Here is a 21739-nt window from a genome sequence, read left to right on the forward strand (position 1 = left end):
TATTCATAATTATCATTCATACTAATAATATTATTAATTTATATTTTAAATTTGTTATTTTAGACATTATAAGCTTTAAATTTCCTATCAGATGATTCAACAACTAGATAATTACAAAGTCAAAAAAAGAAGAAATATTTTTGTACCTTTACTGTGACGAAGTTTATGTTTTTTAACTTGCAAATCATTAATCATTTGCAACTTTGCTAATTGTTTTGATGTTGATATAAACTTTTCAGACTTTTCAGGGTCTAAAACAGACAAAATAAAGCATTATACATAACTTTAAAAAATCAGCAATTTTCAAAGGAGAAAAAACAAAAACTCATAGCATGAAATAAGACAAAAGCACTTGTTGTTTAAAAGAGTTGATTTAGTATAAATAAAGTTTTTTAAATAAAAAAATAAGTTGTTTTAAATAAAAAAAAGTTGCTTTAAATTAATAAAAAGTTGTTTTGAATAAATAAATAAAAATAATAGTAATAAAAAAATATATATATTATTTGAGGCTTCTGCCCCAATTCAAATACTCTTCAGAGTGAAGAGTCCTATTAGAGTCCTAATTTTTTGATTTAAAATTTTTTATGTTTAAAAATATCATCTTTCTGCTCTTGAAGGTAAATAATAGACGTTGAAGACTTTTAAATACAATTTTTCAAATAAAAATACCCTAAAAATTTCAATTTTTGAAAAGCGTCCATTTCGAGGCTTTTAAAACTCTCTCAATAAAATCATTTTATCGCAGGGTAAAAAGGACTTTAAGATGCCGAACCTAAGGGTGCACATATTTTTTTATTATCATTTTTTTTAGTCATAAACAGTAAAAGTAAAATGTAGCTGGAGTTAAGCTACAAAAAATTATTATAAAATTATTGTAAAACTCTAATGTTTTTTAAATATAACATTTTGAAATTGAAATTTTAAAATGACACCCCTATCACAGAAATAATATGCCCTATTACAGAATTGATACGCCCTATTACAGAGCTAATGTTTAAAACACAATTTTTTTTTGAATTGATCTATGTATCTTTTTAACAAAAGATTTAAACGTTAAATCCGAATTGACTTATAACAAATTAAAATCTTGAGATCTTCTTAAGATCTTCTAAGATCTTCTTAACTATTTTGAAAAAGATTCAATCAATAACTAAAACAACTCATGCATAAAAAGTTTTCATTTAAAAAAAATTACCTTGAAGAGGTATGTAGGATTCTCCAACTGAAACCCAAACATCAACTGGAATTCTAACGTCAAGTCGTTCAATATCATTATTTTCTTCATTCAAAATCTTTAGAAATCAAACATAGTTTTGGAAAAATTGTCTTCAAAGTTGCTTATTATTTTAACTTTAGATTTTTTTTAAACTAAGATATTAGATTGTATTTATCCTTTGTAAAAACTTTGAGCTTATACTGAGTGAACTAGGAAATTCAGAGTTTTAATACCAATTAAATATATAACATTGTAATAAAACCTTTGCATGAATAAAGTAACAAACTTTAAAACCTGAAGAAAGCCTTGCTTAATATAAGTTAGCTCTGGGTAGTATGGCTTCAGAATTTGATTCATATTAGTTACTAATTCACCATTCATAAGAAAGAGAAGACGAGCTGATTGTGAAAGATTTAGCCTGGAAGTGCATTGATCCAATAACTAAAGTTAAATAAACAATGTAGTAAATATATAAAAAAATATAAACATAAAAATATGTAAATATATAAAAATATGTGAATATATATAGTAATATATAAAAATATATGTAGGAATAGCAAACAAAATGTATAAAATATATTAAATATGTATGAAATGTATTATTAACACATAATTAAATATAATAAAATGTTTAATTACAACTTTTTTCTAAAAAAATAATTAAATTTAAAAAAAAAAAAATTTTAATTTTTTCAAATTTTAGCCATCTTTAGAGTAAAGTGAAATCAAATTGATAAAAAAATGTAACAATAACAATAACTAAATTTTTATTGTTAATTAATAAAACAATAATTATTTTATTAATTAACAATAAAAATTGTTAATTAATAAAACAATTATAAATCTAAGAAAATTTTGAGTATTCCTAACAAGTATTATAATATTAAAAAGGGTATAAATCTATTACAAATCTATTAACATGTTTTGTATGAAATATATGAGTTCCCATGCATAAAAAATATGAGTTTTCATGTATGAAATATATGAGTTCTTATTAATGTAATCTAAAACATCTTTCAACATTATACTAAAGCACTTTATATTAGTACCTTCATTGTTTAGTTATATACCAAATCACCTCATGTAAGTAATGCGGGTTGTTGCTATGTGGATGTGATGCTTGTCACGGATACATGACAATGCTTTTCCAAAATTTAACTTGAAAACTTTTTAAAAATTTTTTACAGAGCTCCCCCTTTTTTATCTTCTCCCCCCCCCCCCTTTTTCTATCTTCTCAATAACTCAATTTCTAGCCCAAATAAAAAGTAATAATAGTAATAACTTAGAGTTCATAATTTTGTTGATAATTTATTTCCATAGAAAAAAAAAAAGTTAAAATGTTTAATAAAATTAATGATGATGATACATGATGACGATGGCACATAATGATGATGTTAAGAACAGAATATTATACCCATAATATTACGTTCCTGACATCACTATGATGCTAGTAAAAGTTTTTAATGTTGCTTTTTTGCATTCATTCGGTAGATGGCAAATCCAAAAGAATGCATTAAAAATTTATTTTGTTTGTTTTCGATTTTTTTAAAATTTATATATTAAAGCTTAAACATGGAGTGTTTAAATAAAGAACTTGCAATTTTATTATTTATTTTTTATGTTTGTAAAAGTATTACAGTATTATATACTACCATGTTGCATAGATTTGAAAAAAGTATAAATGCAAAAATTTTTTTTTTTCCTTTTTTCAAAAGAAAACAAAACAAAAAAACTCACTTTAAAGGGGGTTACAAATGGAAAAAACAACAACCTGTTGAATAGGGGGTTACAAATGGAAAAAACAACAACCTGTTGAATAGAATTTCCAATAACTAGAACCCCATCATCATTGCAGCCATTTTTATGAGCAAGAATCCTCACTGCAGGATTACTTGGTATTACTTTATTAACAGTTTTACAAGTACCAGCATCTTGCCGAAGCTCAAGAAGTTTTTCACATAAAAATAATGTTGATTCAAGTTGCGGAGGAGAAAGATCAATTCGATTGTTTAAACATAAAAATGATCCCTTAATTTTTATTTTATTCTTTTTTGCTAAAAATATTAAAAAGAAATTTTTTTAATAAACTCTTTGAATTTAAATAACACTTTTTTTATATTTAAAATTAAGAAACATGAACAGAGAAGAATTAGAGAAACTATTTTCTTAAAATCATTAAAATCAGACTACAAACAAGTATAAATAAGAAAGTTTAATTTTTTTTTAATATATATAAAACTATTACCATTTCCAATAGCACAGGAAAATTCTACAAAACCGTTAATTGCTTCTAACTTCTTGCTTCCACGAACAACAATTCCACAACTCTCGCAAAGCAATATCTTTTTTATAGAACCATCAGGCTTTTGCTTTTTCCAAACAAAACCCTTTCAAATAAAAATACAGTAATTTTGTGCATCAAAGAATTCTATAATCTTAAACACCATTTTATTTTACTATTTTCTTTATTGCAATATTTTTTTAATGTAAAAAACATGTTTTTTTAGGTAAAACTTTAGAAGATCTGTGTTTAAAATTTACACAACAAAAAATGTATAACGTTCTCTTCTGAAATAAAAAATGTCTAATATTGTTTTCTGAAATTGTTTATCACAGAATCAAAATAATTAACAAATAACAGAAACTAAAGCCAAACAAAGTAATAAAAGGTCAACCAATATAAATACTGTTAAAGATCAACTAATAGAAATAATGTTAAAGGTAAACCAATAGAAATAATATTAAAGGTAAAGAAATATTTTGCTAACAAAAGCACCAACACCAAATTTCTTAATAAAATGAATTAAAAAGAATTTTTTCAAGATAGACAGACAACTTAAAAGATTGCAAATTATATGAATCAGGAAAACAAAATGAAGGGAGTAAATTTCAGAAGAACTGATGTTCAAGGAAAAAAACTAGACAAACAAGAATTTTTGGAGCCTTAAGCACAGTCACAGTAAAATAATGAGAATTAATTGAATGATGAGTAACACAAGAATGAATATTTGTAGATGGCACAAGAGATGCTAGCTCTTTAGAGCAGTGCCCATTATAGTATTTATAGAAAAGAGAAAGAGAAGCAACACTACGCCAATGTGACAATGGTTGAAGGCTGCAAGAGCAGGTTCAACTATTTTTACAATGCATTTAACGAATAATAGATACCGCTTTCTAGCAGGATGGAAAACAAGACTCTGCTTAGCATTTGATAAATAGTTTTGAAAGTATATACGATAGTTCTAGAGAACACTTCTGCAATACTATAACAGGTAAGTTGCACAGACCACAAAATGTAGAAGAGTCTAAGCAGGAAATCACTTTAGACACAGATGCTGGAGTAATACGAATATCAAGCAATGAATCAGCCTGTTTGTCGGTATATCAGGTCGAATGTGATTAGTGGAATCAAGAGAAGGTTGATAAAAAGTTCTTAGCCAACAATTCAGCTTTGTCCTTAGGTGAGGTAAATCTGAACCATGCAAGAGAGGAGGAATAACAGATTTGCCATTATTACAGGCACTGTTAAAGATTCTCCAGAAGTCTCTGGAACCTAGTTTTTGAGATGAAATACAAGATTTTGTGGCCTGAGAATGTGAACGCTTTAGCATTAAACAAAACCTTTTTACAATGGTTTTTAGCAATAGTCAACAGACCTGTTTTCTGTAGAATTGTTTTGGTGATGGATATGGAAGTAATCATATGATTGGAAATTGCATCAGCACAGCGTGAGGAAAACCATGGAGGAGTGAGGCTTGACTTGGAATTGTTGAGAGGGAATAAAAGATTCCATGCCAGTCTGAGTCCAAGAAGTTACATAAGAAGCACATTTGTCAACAGAAAAACAAAAAATATTTCTTTCCCAAAGTCAGCTTTAAGGTAGTTGTAATAGCAGGCCTTATTAAGAAGCGTTACACAGCTCACATTTTGCCTGCGAAAAGGCGATTTGCCTATGCGTTCAGCAGTTTTGCGCTACGCAAAAACTTTTATCTTTTATAATATTTAAATTATCTATTGATTCGTTAACGTGACGTTTATTCAGAAGAAATAAAGTCGTAAGTAAAAGCATTTGACCGCAATTGTAAACTAATAGATTTTTTGTTAAAGAAACAGTTTTTTAATAATTTTTTTGTTGTTGTTAAAAATTAGTTAAAAAAAAACAAAGCGTTTTAAGTTTTATCTAAAGGAATTAAATATATAAATTCCTTTTAAATATAAAAATTATTTTTTGTCATAATAGTTTATAAAAATGCACGATTTCTTTTGATGTAAATATTTTAGTTGTTGTTAAAAATTAGTTAAAAAAAATAAAGCGTTTTAAGTTTTATCTTAAGGAATTAAATATATAAATTCCTTTTAAATATAAAAATTATTTTTTGTCATAATAGTTTATAAAAATGCACGATTTCTTTTGATGTAAATATTTTATTAAAAAGATATTTTGTTTATCGTTTTCGTTATGCAGCGAAATCTCGTAACAAGGCCTGTAATAGGTATAATGATAGGGGGATTCTGATGATGAAAAAGAATGAGTATTTAATAAAATAATACCGAATTTTATAAAGTTTTTGCATTAAAAAAATAATAAATACATCATACTCACTGGTTGGATAATTTTGTTTTCACCAAACACCGCAAATGTGCAAACACCTGTTTTATTGGAAGCAGTCACTTCTAAATAAAAACATCATAATGCTAAACTTTATCTTCCTTTTCTTTTTTCTTTTTTTAATGAAATTTTATAATTTATTATTTTTTTATGATTATATAACATTTCTCTAAAATTTTACAAATTTAAGTTTTTATTATTTCTTCTTATTAAATTAGTTTATCATAATTTATAATTAAGAAAAATTTACAAAATAAAAAATAACTTTGCTTAATAAAATTGCTTAAACTAAATGCTAAATAAAAATATTTATATAACTATTAAATAAAATAATTTAACATTGTTAAAATAAATTATAATAAAACAGATTTAACAACAATTTTAATGTTTAATAGATTGTATTATTATTATTATTATAAAAAAATTATTTTAAAAACAAAATTTTTAATTCTGCAATCATCCACGATTACAGAATTAAACTCACTATGCAGAGAAATTTTTAAAAAGCTTGCAAGAAAGATGAGAAACAACAAAAAAAAATGTTGTAAAGCTAGTTGGTGTAACCTATAGAAGTATTGAGTTAATGAAACAAGACACATTCACACATTAAAAAAACTTGTTTGGAACCAAAAAACATCACCTTTATCAAAAAATATTAGTGCAAAAAATCTCCTTTAATAATCTTAACAAGCAATATAGATCTGCACCACCTTAGGAAAAGTGGGATGGAAGGTTCTTACAAATTATAGGAATCATAGATAAATAAAAAAGCATCATGGTAACTGAAGTAATTGATTTAATGACAGTGCAAACTGTAAAATCTAAGTTGTAAAAAGGAAAAGCCCCATAAACAGGACTTTGTTATAAAGCATAAAAAAAAAAAAAAATATGACTCACCAATATTAACTTGATCAGCTGCAAAAGCTTTCATAAATCCTGAAACTTCATCAATCTTAAAAAGTTGATTCGAATTTCCATTAACTAAAATTTTTTTATTAGTAACTATAAGTCGTGCATCTTTGAAAACATTTTTATAATTGTCATTTTTCACTACAGGCATGCACACTGCCATAACTAACTGTGGATTAGCTTTAGAATGAATTGATCTAAAATAATTCCAGTAAAATTTATTTACAAACTTTGTTTATAAACTATTTATATATTTTTATATTAATTTATTTATAAATAATTTATATATTTTCACATTAATTTATTTATAAATATTTATATATTTATGTATAGCTATTACTCACTATGTACTTTTCAAACTTTGAACCTTTTTTGTAAATTCAATGTTTTTTAACAAAAAATAAAAATATTGTTTAAAAAAAAAGTAGATAAAATTACCCATCCATTTCTAAAGTCCATCTTTGAGTAGGGATATCAATCTGACGCTTACAAATAACAAGATCTTCATTTGCAGTAGTCTAAAAAATAAATATTAAGTTTGTATTTTGAGTAAGATCAAATAAACTTTTTACAGACTTGCTTATAATTGACTTGCTTTTGACTTGCTTATAATTGACTTGCTTTTGACTGATTTGCTTATAATTAACTTGCTTTTGACTGATTTGCTTATAATTGACTTGCTTTTGACTTGATTAAAACACTTTTATTACTTAAAAATATGAAGATAAAATTTTGGAGAAAAAGTTTTGAATCAATTTATTGCTCATTTTCTTGGATTATTTCTTAAATAGTTCCCATTAACTATTTACAAAAGTGATGTAAGTGCATATCGGATACTTGTAAGTGCATATCGGATACTTGTAAGTGCATATCGGATACTTGTAAGTGCATATCGGATACTTGTAAGTGCATATCGGATACTTGTAAATGCATATCAGATTCTTATATTGGATACTTGTAAATGCATATTAAATACTTGCAAGTGATATCGGATGCTTTACTGCCTTTAATTATAAAAAATAACTATTTAAAACACCCTTAAAAAAATTTTTTTTAACTTAGAACCTAAATGTGTGGAATTTGCTGCCAAATGAAATCATCACTAATTAGAAATCACTAAAACTGACAATACTTATCATTAGGAATAATAATCAACATATATTTTGTCATATACTTTATAATAATACAAGCAAACACCAAACTTAAAAATTCGTTGACCTAGTATAAATAAAGTTTGCTATGAAAAAAAAGAAGAATTCTTTATTTTTTCACTTTTTTATTTTTATTTTTTTTGTCAGTTATTTAGATGTTCCAAGAAGTCCTAAAAGTCTTATCACAGAGCACAGCAGATTAGGATTTAACCAGAAAGTTCAGACTTCTTTTTTTACCAACAATGCATATATGGGCAGAGCCAACTTCTTACCTCAAACCTCCAATTCTGAAGCCAGAACTCTAACCCATAAAGCCACAATTGCTATACCTATCAAAAGTACCAACCTTTGAAGCTGCGGAATTTGCTTTATAAACAAAGACTTTACTTCCATCAAAAATTTTTATAAAAGAAAAAGCAACCAAAACACAGTAGACCAATAAGAACCAAACTATAAATACTTTTGTAAGATTTTGGATGTTATAATAATTTTGAGCCATTACAAAGATATCAATTTATTTATTTACACATAAAATGTAAATGAATAGACAAATTATGTGGTTAAAGTGGAGGCATCATATTTAGACTAATAGAAAAAAAAAATTATAAAGAGAAAAATGTAAAAATAATAAATAATATTTACATTAAATATTGTACTTTTTAAAATATTATAATGTTACTCTATATGTTATCAGCATTTTAAAAGGTGTTACACTAATATTTATAACTTTTATAGCAACTTTAAATATGCTTAATGTGTTGTATTTTGTTGTATAACTTTTGCTTTTAAATGACTAAATATACTTTTTTTCTTTCTACATCATGCTTTTATACCACTTTTATTTGAATTATTGTTTCTGACTAAAGTTTGTAATTCAGCACAAAAATTTTAATTTACAAAACTAAAAAAAAAAAACATGGGCAAAAACATATAACACGGTCAATAAAAAGGAAGACAATACACTTGTATACTAACTAAATACATTGTATATTAACTTAATTAAAGAACAATATCTGAAGTTTCAGAAAAAAGTTTGTGAGTCAATTCTGAAAATTTATTTCTGCATATAGTAAGAAATGGACTCAAAGTAATCGTACCACTGAAGAGTTTAATAGAAAGAATTAGCTCGGTTTTAATAACCATGTTAATGGAGGAGAATAAAAATAAACAACTGGACAGACCTACATTAGCATTTGAAGATTTATCTATAAAAACAAAGAAAAGAAAAGTTGCAACATTTTCAGCTTCCAATCTGCGTGAGTTATTGTATGCTAGTAGCACACATCTGTGGAAGCATGGATGATGGAAGGATGGTAGAAAAAAAGATGCAAAAAAAGCAAGAAAGCTTTTTAATAACGATACTGAACTATTTTGATAATACATCTGAAGAATCTTTGGTTTGATAATAAGGTGAGCAAATCCCAAATCAGCCCTTGAAATTATTACAATTTAAATCCATCATAAATATATGTGTGTGAGGCAAAAGAGAGGTGTTTGTGTCACCATAAATTATGGATAGCAAAAAATTATTCTGCAGCAGCCAAATTCCAAACATTGGTAGATCAAACTGTACAAAAAGTTACTAAATATTCTTATCAATTTGATAGCTTGATTCTACACTTGAAAGTAGGTTTTGTTTGGTTGACTGGGCAGAACATTTTTACACAATTTTATACTATATTATGTACTAATAATAGAGAAACAGAAGCCTTTTTTTGAAGCAAGTTTATTTTTTATCTGCTTTGTACCACTAGAGTTGAAAAAGTTTTCTGGTGTAGTGGAGAAAATTATTTGGAAAAATTTACATCCATTACTAATGTTGCACTGCAGAATTTCACAATATAGGTGAAGGAGACAACTGATGTGATGAAAGCAGAGCTATCTTGATTAACACTAACTACTCAATACTCATACTCAATACTCATGCTGTGCTTGAGTATTGAGTATGAGTTACAATTATAGATGGAAAGGTAGCCACTGCATTATCTACAGCTATTAATTTAAGTCAGTGTTGTTCCTTTTGTGGTTCAACACGGAGTCAAAGAAAACATCAAAGTCAATTGCAGAGAAAAAAAAAGTTGAAGCTAAAAAAAAAAAGACTTATTCAAGATTCAGAAAATGAAATTATTGATATACCTATGTCTGGTTGCTCTGAATCAACAAGTAATGGTAAGACTGCCTGACATTTATTCAGTAATACGCAATACGCAAGCAATGCAGAACAAACAGCATCAATTATTGTTGGTATGCATTAGATTTTTCAAATATCATAGTGAATTTAGCATTGCCTCAAGCATTGTGTTTCAATAGTATGTTTTTTATGTAGTTGTTGTTGTTCTTTGACCAGTTGTTTTCAATTCTGGACCACTATTCTAGACAATACTTAAAAAAAGGCATTTTATTCTCAATTCATTGAAGTCATTTTATTTTAGTGCTTTTTTATACAATAAACTTCCAATAACGATTCCAATAACAATAAGACAATCAAAATAATATAAAACTTTTAACTGATTATTTGTATAATACTTTTTTTTTTTCTTTTTAACATTTTTTCACAGGACATTGATATAAGATGAAATTATTTTATTTGAAGTTTTACTGTACTGTATATTTTACTTACTGTACTTTATAAGTACTTTAAATAAATAACACCACCCACAACAAAAAAATTTGTTTCTAAATATATCCTTCATAAAAAAGGATTTGTGTAACTAGAAAAAATAAAACAAACAAACAAACAAACAAAAAATAAAATCACCCAAATAATTTTTTAAAATAACAGTAAAAGTAAAAACCTCACATTTTTACTAAATATTTCTCATATAACACAAAAAATAGCAGATTACACCTATTTGCAAAGTTGACATAAAGAACAAGCTGTGCTAACACAATTTTAAGATAATTTATTATTAACACATACTATATTCTGCATATTATATTATAATTAGACAATAGTATAGCAATATTATATTTTCAACTGATTTGGATTTCAAAAACTTAATCTAAAACTTTTGTTTATTTTTAGAAGATTTTATTAGTACATTGGTTGTCCATAGAAATCTTATTTTTTGGAGCTTTTGATTTATTTCAATTTTAGGAAAATTTGCGTCATAAATATTGCGGAATGTTTTAACGAATATGCTATAAGCTAGGTTGCGTTGGAAAATGACCTGTAATATCGCATTTAATGATTCCTTTTTTAAGAGAATGATTAAAAATATTGTTTGTTATGATATTGTGAATTAATGAAGTCATTGATTCAGTAACTCTTGTCGGTTTCATTATTAAACGAAACGCTCCATTTTTTTAATAATGAAACCGACAAGACGTGATACTGTAAACAATTAATTATTAAAAATCAAATAGTTTAATTTCTTTTCCCGCTTACTTTTACATTTTACCATTTTGAAAAATTATCTTCATTTAAAATATCATGATATAGAATATCTATTCCATTAATATAAAAAAAAACCGAATTATTTATTAGTTGAATTTATGAAAAACAAAAATAATGTCAGCGTGAAAAATTAAAACTAACCTGGTTGTTATAAATATTAATAACATAATTTGGATTTTCCTTCAAATGAATGAATTCATCAGCATACACCCATTTGTAAAGACATACGTTATATTGCTTTTCATCTTCCCTAAACAAAAACATTTTTTCTTTTCACCTATTTACTTGACATTTTTTTTTTAATGAAAAAATAGAGGTAAGTTAATAGAGTGAGGTAAAAGTTGTGTAATTGAGATAGTGAGCAAGGTTAAAGTAAATGAAGTAATAAATATTAAAACAACAAATTAAATTTTAATTAAAAAAAATTAGAAAATTACATTTTTTGTAATTCAGCTGTGCTAAAATCTGTTTAGTTTGTGATTATTAGTAAATATTTTGGTTCAAAAATATATAAACTTATAGTTTGGTATTTAACAGTGATTAGACTATTAAGACATAAATACTGAACAGAAGATGAACCTTTGATTGTAAAACATTATGCATATAAAGTGGTTCCACAATACTTTAAACTTAAGTTTAAGAGAAGAAAAAAATTTTTCTCCATATTTTAAACAAACTTAAAATGATAACTTGAACTATAATCTTAAGAAGCTAAAAATAAATTTTTCACTATTATAATAATGATTAAAACAACTGTTTAAAAAAAACAAGCTGTAAAACTGTTGACTAGAAAATTAGACAGATATTATAAATACTGTAAAATATTTACTTATTTTGGAGCTCAACTTTGTTTTCATCTGGTTTCACAGAAGGTTCCTCGATTAAATGCAAACTTGTGTATTTAGACATGTCATTTGGTGCAGATACAATTAAACCTATACAAAAAAATATATTACAAATATTATCTATACATAATATTTATTTCATAAAATCATAAAAAATAATCATAAAAGCATTATACATACTACATTTATATATACATAATATTAATTATTTTACATTAACATGAAGTATAAAAAGAAATATACAACAATAAATAAAAATCTGTAAAAAAATCATAAATATACTATTTGCAATCATCAAGTACAAACTAGTATATATAAAAAAAAACTTTACATTCCCCAGTTATTGTGAATAGCATCACACTAATTGTAGTTAAAAAGTTTTGTTTTCAATACATTATAGCTGTCATAATCGATTGAGCACTTTCTCGAAAGTATGTGTAAAATTTCAAAACATACACACAATTTAAATTTTAAGTATGTGGAAAAATGACATCAAAACACGCACAAAATTTAAATTTTTATACAACATAAAAGAAGAGAATACCATTTTGCTGTCGAAACAATGAAAACTGACGAACTTTGTTAACATCAGAAATTAGACTGGCAAGTGTCATTTCATCTTCATGTGATGGTTTAATCCATACTTCACCACATGAAACATAAACTAAATCATCTTCATTTAAGTTGGACAATGAAAAAATTTCTATGCCCTCAGATGAAAACAATCGTCTTGCTGCAGAAGGTAGATTCAGGACTTCTGTACATCGTTCAAGAAACTATAAAAATTGTATTAAATATTTATCTTTTTATAAATATAAAAAAAATTATATATATATATAAGTAAAAGGATAGCGAGGAAAAAAACCAATAGGATAGTGAGAAAAAACTAATAGGATAGCGAGAAAAAACCAATAGGATTGCGAGAAAAAACCAATGGGATAGCGAGGAAAAAACAAAATAATGTTTAAGATTAATCAGAAGAATAAGATTAAGAAAATTAAGAAATAAAAAAAATATATTATATACATTAGATGTATATATTATTAAGATAGGCCACAGTATCACATAAATTTTTTAAAGAGTCAATTTTACTTGTCTGCATCAAATATTTTTCTTATTACTATAAAAAACATTTTTTGTTTTGAAAGTGTTTACGCAGCATATCTCTAAGTTCATTTTAAGTCTGAATTATTTGAATAATGACATAAACACAAAACTTCCATTACATCAACAATATGCTTATCATAGCTTGTATTTTAACAAATTGTTAAAACTAGATATAACCTATTTAAAATAATATTAATGTTTTTTTTTGTAAGAAAGTTTACAATTTTTAAATAGTTGTTACTGAATAAATTTATAATACTAATTGAAGTATCGTTATAAAAAATGAATTAATTCTACAACTATATTAACTTTTGCATTTGTTTTAAAGTAAAAAATCAATCATCATGTTTAATTGTTAATATCTTTCTATTAGTCATAAAAGTCTTAATTCATTTTAAAAATGGCATCTCTTACACAAAAGAAATATTAATCAACAAAAAACAATTTGGCGGAGTCAATAAAAAAGAAATACACAAAAACATTGAAATTATCAGATAATTTTGTTAGTATAGTAGTGGATACCTGATTAAAGATATTAATAACAATTCTATGCCTACTACTCGTGATGTCTACAATTTTTTAGGTTTATATATTTCTTAAATTTTTTTTGATTTCAATTGGTCTATTAAACACTTTTTTATAAATATGAAAATAATATGCTTTAATTAAATTTCTGCTTTTGTTTGTTAAGGTATCACTTAAAAATGATGAACAATTCATTTCAAGTGTTTTCCAAATATAAAAAAGAATTAATTATTAAAAGCGATATTTCAAAATTAAAGTTAGCTGCTAAATTAACAATAAAAACTGTTAAAGTATTTTGGGATAAAGCTGATATTCTTTGCAAGCAGGAAAAATACATTGTTGAAAGTATTCTAATCCTTTATGATAAAAGCTTGCTATGTCTAAATGTAAAAAATTTTGAAAGAAAGATTTACTTGTTCAAGATTTCAAAAAAATAATAAATGATATTTTTTGATATCATTTCTCCAAATTGGAAATATTATGCTAAAAAAACCAGACCATGTAAAGATGCAGAAGACGATATTGTCTGGTTTGCAGCTCACAAATATTTAGTTAAAACTGAAGATTGGTTTTTTGGGTCTGAGCACTCTGATTTTCAGAGCTCTTTTAAAATTAATCATAAAGTAAATAACTTAAAATCATCTATTGAAATCATGGAAGATGTTGTGTCACAAAATATAAATTTAACTTTACCAAGAAACTTTATTTGTCATCCAATAAAAACAGCAACAGCTGACAGATCTAAATTATCAAATGCACAGCTATTGATGAATATTTCTGCAATCGTGGATCTAGGTTTTTGTTTTGTTTTTGTTTTTAAATTGCTTTTATTTTTGATATAAGAAACTCTAAAATATGTTTTGAGGTGGTGTTAAAGCTAAAGAAGTGGACATTTCAATAAATACGATTAGAAGAGCACATAAGCAAAATAGGCAAATTATGTCAAGAAGTTTCAGAGTTAAAAACAAAAGTTAAATCAGATTATTTAACTCTTCACTGGGATGGATAACTTATGAAGGCTGGTGAAAATCTGGTAAAAAGTTCAATGATTTAACTGTTTTAGTAAATGGTTTTCCAAATCGCTAGGAAGGTAAAATTTTATCTGTTAAACCTAATCAGTTTGGTACAAGAATTTCTATCTGTAGAGGAATTATAGTAGATTTAGAAGAATGGGATCTTAAGAAAAATATTGTTGCCCAAGTTTTTGATACAACAGCTTGTAATACTGTAGTGAGCAACAGAGCGGCAACTCTTCTTGAAACCAAATCTATGAAAACGTTTCTCTGGCTTGCATGTCGCCATCATGTTTTAGAACTGATTCTTGGGTCATTTTGGAATACTTTATTTCAAAAGGAGACAACATCTGATGATAATGTAGAGTTTAAAATTTTTAAAAAGGAATGGTTTAACTCTGAAAAAATTCCTCTCAAAATTTTTAATAGGACCCTTGATCTTGAAAATTTCTTAAAAAAAGCAAACAAAACTCACAATTTTTTAGAGAATGTATTACAATCTAAGCATCGCGCACAAAATGATTATAAAGAAGCTGGAGAATTAGCAATTTTTTTATTAGGTGGAGAGGAACCCAAGAAATGGAAAACATGTGGTACTAGTCATCACGCCAGATGGATGGCGCATTTACTGTATGCACCAAAGATGTTAATCTTTAAAGATAAATTAATGGAATCTGATTTAAGCAACTATTTAAAATATTTTTTATATTCAAAATATTTTTATATGCAAAATATTTTTGACTTTCAGCTCAGCCATTTACATTCAGAGTTATTTGACGACCTAGAAACTCTTAAATCTTTTATGTGGCTGCTGAAAAATCCCAACAAGTTTTAAACAGACACTCTTGGTATCTAGCCGAACAGGCATCTGTATTAAATTTATTTCCAAATAAACTTTCTCTAAATGATAAAGAAAGAATCGTTAAAAAAAAATTGCAAAAAAAATGTTAGATTATGGAAAACCACTTGGTTTCAATTGTGGTAAACCAACTCTTCCATTAATTAAAAAAAATTCTGCAATATTTTCTTAAATTTGAAAAAGTCTTGGTTGATTTTTTTCACAACTTAAAAGATGATGAAAAATGGCTCAAAACTATTTGAGCCATTTTTGGTTGAGAGAGGAATCAAGTTTTGTTCCGATTACCTTCAAACACTTACAAAGGTATACCAGAAAATTAATTAATAATTTAGAAAAAAAATCAACACAAACAAAACAAAACATTTAAAACAGATTGAAATAATGTATTTAAAGATTGAAATATTTCTATTCTTTAGGATGAAGCTGTACAAAATGATGTTTTTAACATGGTCGAAAATCACAGAAAAATTGTTGGCAATATAAATAAGAAGCGGTTATTTGCTGATTTAGTGCAGTTCAATAAATAAACTGCTTTTATAACACTTTTTTTATAGGATAAAATATCCTGCATTAGAAGATAGTTAAGTAATTTAATGAAAAAAATATTGTTTTTATAACAAATATTATTTATAGAAATAAAAACTATTATTGTTCCACTAAGTAAATAAGCACTCAATAATGTTTTTATATAATTTATATCCTTATGTGTTAAGGGTCGTTTTTCTTTGCAGACAAGTGAAATTTTTGTAAAATTTTGTTTTTGGCATACCCTAATATTTATATAAAACAACTTTTTTATGATACTTAAAGTTTTATGCCATTTTCAGCACTCATCAGCCATTTATTTAAATCAAGAAAAAACTATTTAAAATTACAATTAAAAAACCGTTACAAATTTCAAAAAAATTATTTGAAAATCTAATCTAACATATACATATGCTGATAAAACATTCAATCTTTACAATTTACCTAAAATGATTATAACCACTTGTTTAGAAATGCCATCATTTTAAACTACAAATTATCTAACTCAAACATAATAAATAAAGTAAATCTTAGTGACTGCACTTTTAAACCTTATTTCAAACCTTATAATACATTAAAATATTTCCATGCTGATTCAAATCACCTACCAAGTATACTAAAACAAACACCACACTCGGTTGAACTTAGATTGTCTACAAATTCTTCTAACAAAGAAATTCAACATACTATTCCTTTATATTTCTAAATACAAAAATGATAATGAGCTCTCAAAGCAGGTATGGAAGTTAAAAGAAGCTAATTTAGCTCCTATAGTTAAGTGGAAAATTCTCAGGCAATGTAAAGCATATAATAAAGTGAGATTGAAAAAAAGGAGTGTTTCTAAGTGCAGACATAGAAACACTGGCAATTAGAAAAGATGTTTTTCCATACACTCTTAAAAAACTAACGCCAATATAACGAATGATTTAGAAAAAATTAAAGACTATCCGATATCGGAGTTATATTTTTTTGTGTGAGTCATAATTTGTGTATGCTTGATCAATTCCTTACAAATAGTGAAGTCTATCCGTTATATCCATCCGTTATATTTATCCATTATATTATACGCTATATTTTTTTGTTCTTAGGATCTTCTTGTTCCAAACGCTTTTAAAAAATCTCTGAAGTGATAATTATATTAATAAATAAATGCAATAATAAAATTTAATAAACATAAGAATTATATATTTAAAATAAGAAAAATATAAAAGCTTTAAAAGTTACTTATAAAAATTGTAGCAAAATAGTTGTGGCAAAGTCTGATTTGTTTACATTTGTTCAACAAAGTATTTGTGTTGTTATATCAATAACCCATATGTATATATATTATAAATTATAGATACAATTATTATATCTATTACTATAATTTGTAATGAACATACATATGGGTTATATATATATATATATATATATATATATATATATATATATATATATATATATATATATATATATATATATATAATTATACTTTTTAGTTTGTCTAACATTCAAAGCCATTGAAATTATCGGATTTAAATGGCTTGGATGCCCAGTTAATGAAACAAATTTTAATGCATTATTAAACGAACAATCACTTGAGTTTGTAGTCGACATCCAGCAAACATCTTTAACATCCAATCTCCATCTCAATCTTCAGGTTCTCATTCTGATCCTCAATCATCATGCTCCATGTCGTTCAGCTTTCTTAATGAATTACAAAACAACGATATTTTTTCTGAAGATATTTATTGTCGCAAGCAAAGACGCCTCAATGATTCTTTTCCTGTTCCTTTTCCATTAACTCCATCAGTTCAAATCAATTTTGTAACCCCAATTGATGTTACCAATAATCAAACTCAACCATGTTCAACAGCAAATTTATCTTCAAACACCAATCAGTTGACAGACACTTTAAACTCAAAATGAAAAGTTTTTTCATACAAATGTAATTGCTGTATTTTTACAACTTTTAAGTATTGTTTTACAAAGAATCACTTATGAATTCATGGAAACAAAGCTTCTGTTATTTGTGATATATGTTATTCAAAGTTTAAGGCACTCTATTGATTTCAAAAATATACCAAGCAATGTTCAGTACTTTTAGAAAATAGTTTTGATGTTTAAATAATTGAAGAAATAGAACAATGTCAAGTAACTGACGATTACTTAGGAGCATTAGCTTTGCATCTTCAAGGTAAGCACAGTTGTGCTCAAAACATTTTAGATTTAACTTTTCTGCATCTAAAGGAAATGCTGTCAGTGCCAGATATTAATGTTTCTAAACTAAAATTTTGCTGTGAAATTTTATAATTTCAAAATTTTTGTGAGAAGTATTTTGTGATAATATTCAAAATGCCAACAGTTACATCTGTTGAACTGAAGAAACAAGGTTGTATTGTACCATTTTTAAACACATTTTTTTTCTAACTTTAATCTCCTGAGATTGCTAAATTTATTGATTATAAAATTAGTATAGCTATTTACTGTGATAATCTCGGCATCACAAATCCAATTGGTAAAGGACGATCTGCTTCCCAGCTATTAAAGTTCTATTTATTTATTAGTGGCAGCATTATAAATCTTTTAAATCTTTCCAAAATATTTGTAAAAAACCAATTAAATGATTTTATATTATACACTGTTTTATGATGTGTTCTTAGATTGTGACAACTTTTTTTTCCAATAATAATCTCACTGATTATATCTTTTTAAAATTATTATAAATCACATACATTTTGAAGATAATTCTGTGCTTGTTATCTTTTTTATTTTGTAGTCTTTAATGACATCTGGTAGCAATGGTAAGGTTAATATCTTTTCAAAATAGTTATAAATGAAATCATAAATAAAATGATATAAACAAGTATGAGAATTTTTTTAAGAATAATTTGTAATCTTAAGTGCCAACAGCATTTAGTACACGAGGTAAAACTACATGTATCTTTTCTACACAAGTTTATATTCCATAAACTATTAAGGTGTCATTTGCTTATTAGATCTTTTATTTTATATTCTTTAGTGGCATTAACACTTAGTAGCCATGGTAATGTTATATTTTTAAAAAATTATTATAAACAACTATTCAAATTAATATATATTATACATATTTTTAATTTGTGTCATTTAGTGGCTGCAACATTTATTACCGATGACATCAACATCTGGTATCAGTAGTAAAGTCAAAAGTATCTTTTCACTGTAAGTATATAATTGACATATTTTGATGGGGTTGTCTGCCTGTTTTCATTTTTCTTTATTTTTTTTATTTATGAGTGATATCAATTGCAATTGCTACATCAATAGCAATAGTAAAGTTTTATTTTTTCGAAATATTTGTAAATAACCAATTAAATGTTTATGATTTTATGTTATACCCAATTTTATGTGTTTTTTCAATGGTAATCTTATTGATGAAGTCTTTTTAAAATCATTATAAATGACATTTTGAAGATGTTTTTTTGCTTGTTTTCTTTTGTATTTTGCAGTCTTTAATGTCATTGGCATCTGTTAGCAATGATAAGGTTGTATCTTTTCAAAATGATTATAAATGACTTAGTAAAAGAAGATGCCTTTTTAAATTATTGTTCATTTTATTTTGTAACCTTAAGATGCAACAGCATTTAGTAGCATTGGTAAAGCTACATGTATCTTTTCAATACGAGTTTATATTCCATAAATTATTAATTTGCAAATTGTGTCATTTGCTTATTATTCTTTTAATTTTATTTTTTTAGTGGCATTGACACTTATAAGCTATCATAATGTTATATCTTTAAAAAATAATTATAAACAACTGTTCAAACTTATATATATTATACCCTTTTTAATTTGTGTTATTTAGTGACATCAAAACCAAATAACAATGATAAGGTTATAGCTTTTTAAAACACTTATAAATGAACTTATAAATGAACAGTTTAGAAAACACACATGATTTAAATTGGTTATCTTATTTTGTTTTGTAATTTTGAGTGGTGTCAACATCTTGTATCCAATTTTAAGGTTATACAAAACAACAATATATATATATATATATATATATATATATATATATATATATATATATATATATATATAATATATATATATATATATTAGGGTGTTGACTTTTTGGTAAATTTTTGGTATCTCCAGTTTTCTATATAATGAACAGATGAACTTTGGTTTGAAAGTAATTGAAAAGTCATTGGTTTTATTTAATTTTTGATAAAGGTCACCCACCATGACCCTTGATTACACATTGGCTCCCATATATCCGTGAATTTTTTTTTCTTCAAAAGTATACCAAAAAGTCAACACCCTAATATATATATATATATATATATATATATATATATATATATATATATATATATATATATATATATATATATATATATATACACACATACACCCAAAAGAAAATTGTTAAGGTGTATTTATGCATACTTCAAATATCGGTTTCTGATGCCTTGTAATGAGTTTATACAGATAAGTATATAAAGTTTTTTATAAACCATTTTACTACCTAATTAATTTATTACTAATAAATTTTCAGATTTTCTTTGAAATTTTCTTATTTTACAAAACGCTGTCTTAGTTTGCATAATTTTTTCATTAATTTGCACAACTACTTAAGTTAAAAATAAACAACAGTTGCATTATGTTAAAAATTAGCAAGTGTTGGATTATGTTAAAAATAAGCAACCATTGCATTATGCTAAAAATAAGCAACAGCGACAAAATATTGCCAGATATATTGTTCGAATTTCATTTAATTAACAAATAGAATAATAAAACTAGTTAGTTAAATTAATAAAACATATTAATTTTATTTTTTAAATTAATTTTATTGTTGTAAATATTTGAATAGTTAGAAAATTTTTTAACTTGAAAAAAGAACTTAAAAAAGTTTTTCTTTTTTTATTAAAAATAATAATTACAAACTACTTTTGCTCAAATAATACACAACGTACCACAAATAATACACAACATACCACAAACAATACACAACGTACCACAAATAATACACAACGTACCACAAATAATACACAACGTACCACAAATAATACACAACGTACCACAAATAATACACAACGTACCACAAATAATACACAACGTACCACAAATAATACACAACGTACCACAAGTAATACACAACGTACCACAAATAATACACAATGTACCACAAATAATACACAACGTACCACAAATAATACACAACCTACCACAAATAATACACAACGTACCACAAATATAGAAACAATGATTGCATACTGAAAAAAAAAGGTAATTTTAAAAGTTCATCAAATTTATTTTGGTACTGAACGAATGTTTTGCTCTATACTGTGCTATTGACAAATGAAAATTCACACTAGACATTGCTTTAACACATCTTTAAGACACACTTTCAAATAGTCTTGCATCTTAAGATCTATTGACAAGACACACTTTCAAATAGTCTTGCATCTTAAGATCTATTGACAAGACACACTTTCAAATAGTCTTGCATCTTAAGATCTATTGACAAGACACACTTTCAAATAGTCTTGCATCTTAAGATCTATTGACAAGACACACTTTCAAATAGCATCTTAAGATCTATTGACAAGATCATTAACT

The 21739-nt window shown here is 25.5% G+C and overlaps 1 protein-coding gene across 2 annotated transcripts in view; it reads right to left on the reverse strand.

The window, feature by feature from the left end:
- LOC101238783 (doublecortin domain-containing protein 1) overlaps positions 1-21739 on the reverse strand; it is a 76030-nt gene that overhangs the window by 7431 nt on the left and 46860 nt on the right. For both annotated transcript variants that reach the window (XM_065790196.1, XM_065790195.1), the window contains exons 19-29: positions 12672-12903; positions 12112-12217; positions 11424-11532; positions 7173-7252; positions 6723-6931; positions 5820-5890; positions 3462-3603; positions 3026-3270; positions 1511-1657; positions 1196-1292; positions 147-251 (exon numbers count right to left, since the gene is read on the reverse strand). In XM_065790196.1, coding sequence (XP_065646268.1) covers positions 147-251; positions 1196-1292; positions 1511-1657; positions 3026-3270; positions 3462-3603; positions 5820-5890; positions 6723-6931; positions 7173-7252; positions 11424-11532; positions 12112-12217; positions 12672-12903 — 1543 coding nt within the window. The remainder of the gene's footprint in view (positions 1-146; positions 252-1195; positions 1293-1510; positions 1658-3025; positions 3271-3461; positions 3604-5819; positions 5891-6722; positions 6932-7172; positions 7253-11423; positions 11533-12111; positions 12218-12671; positions 12904-21739) is intronic.

Source organism: Hydra vulgaris, chromosome 02 (assembly GCF_038396675.1).
Source record: "Hydra vulgaris chromosome 02, alternate assembly HydraT2T_AEP".
In the NCBI taxonomy this organism is placed as follows: Eukaryota; Metazoa; Cnidaria; class Hydrozoa; order Anthoathecata; family Hydridae; genus Hydra; species Hydra vulgaris.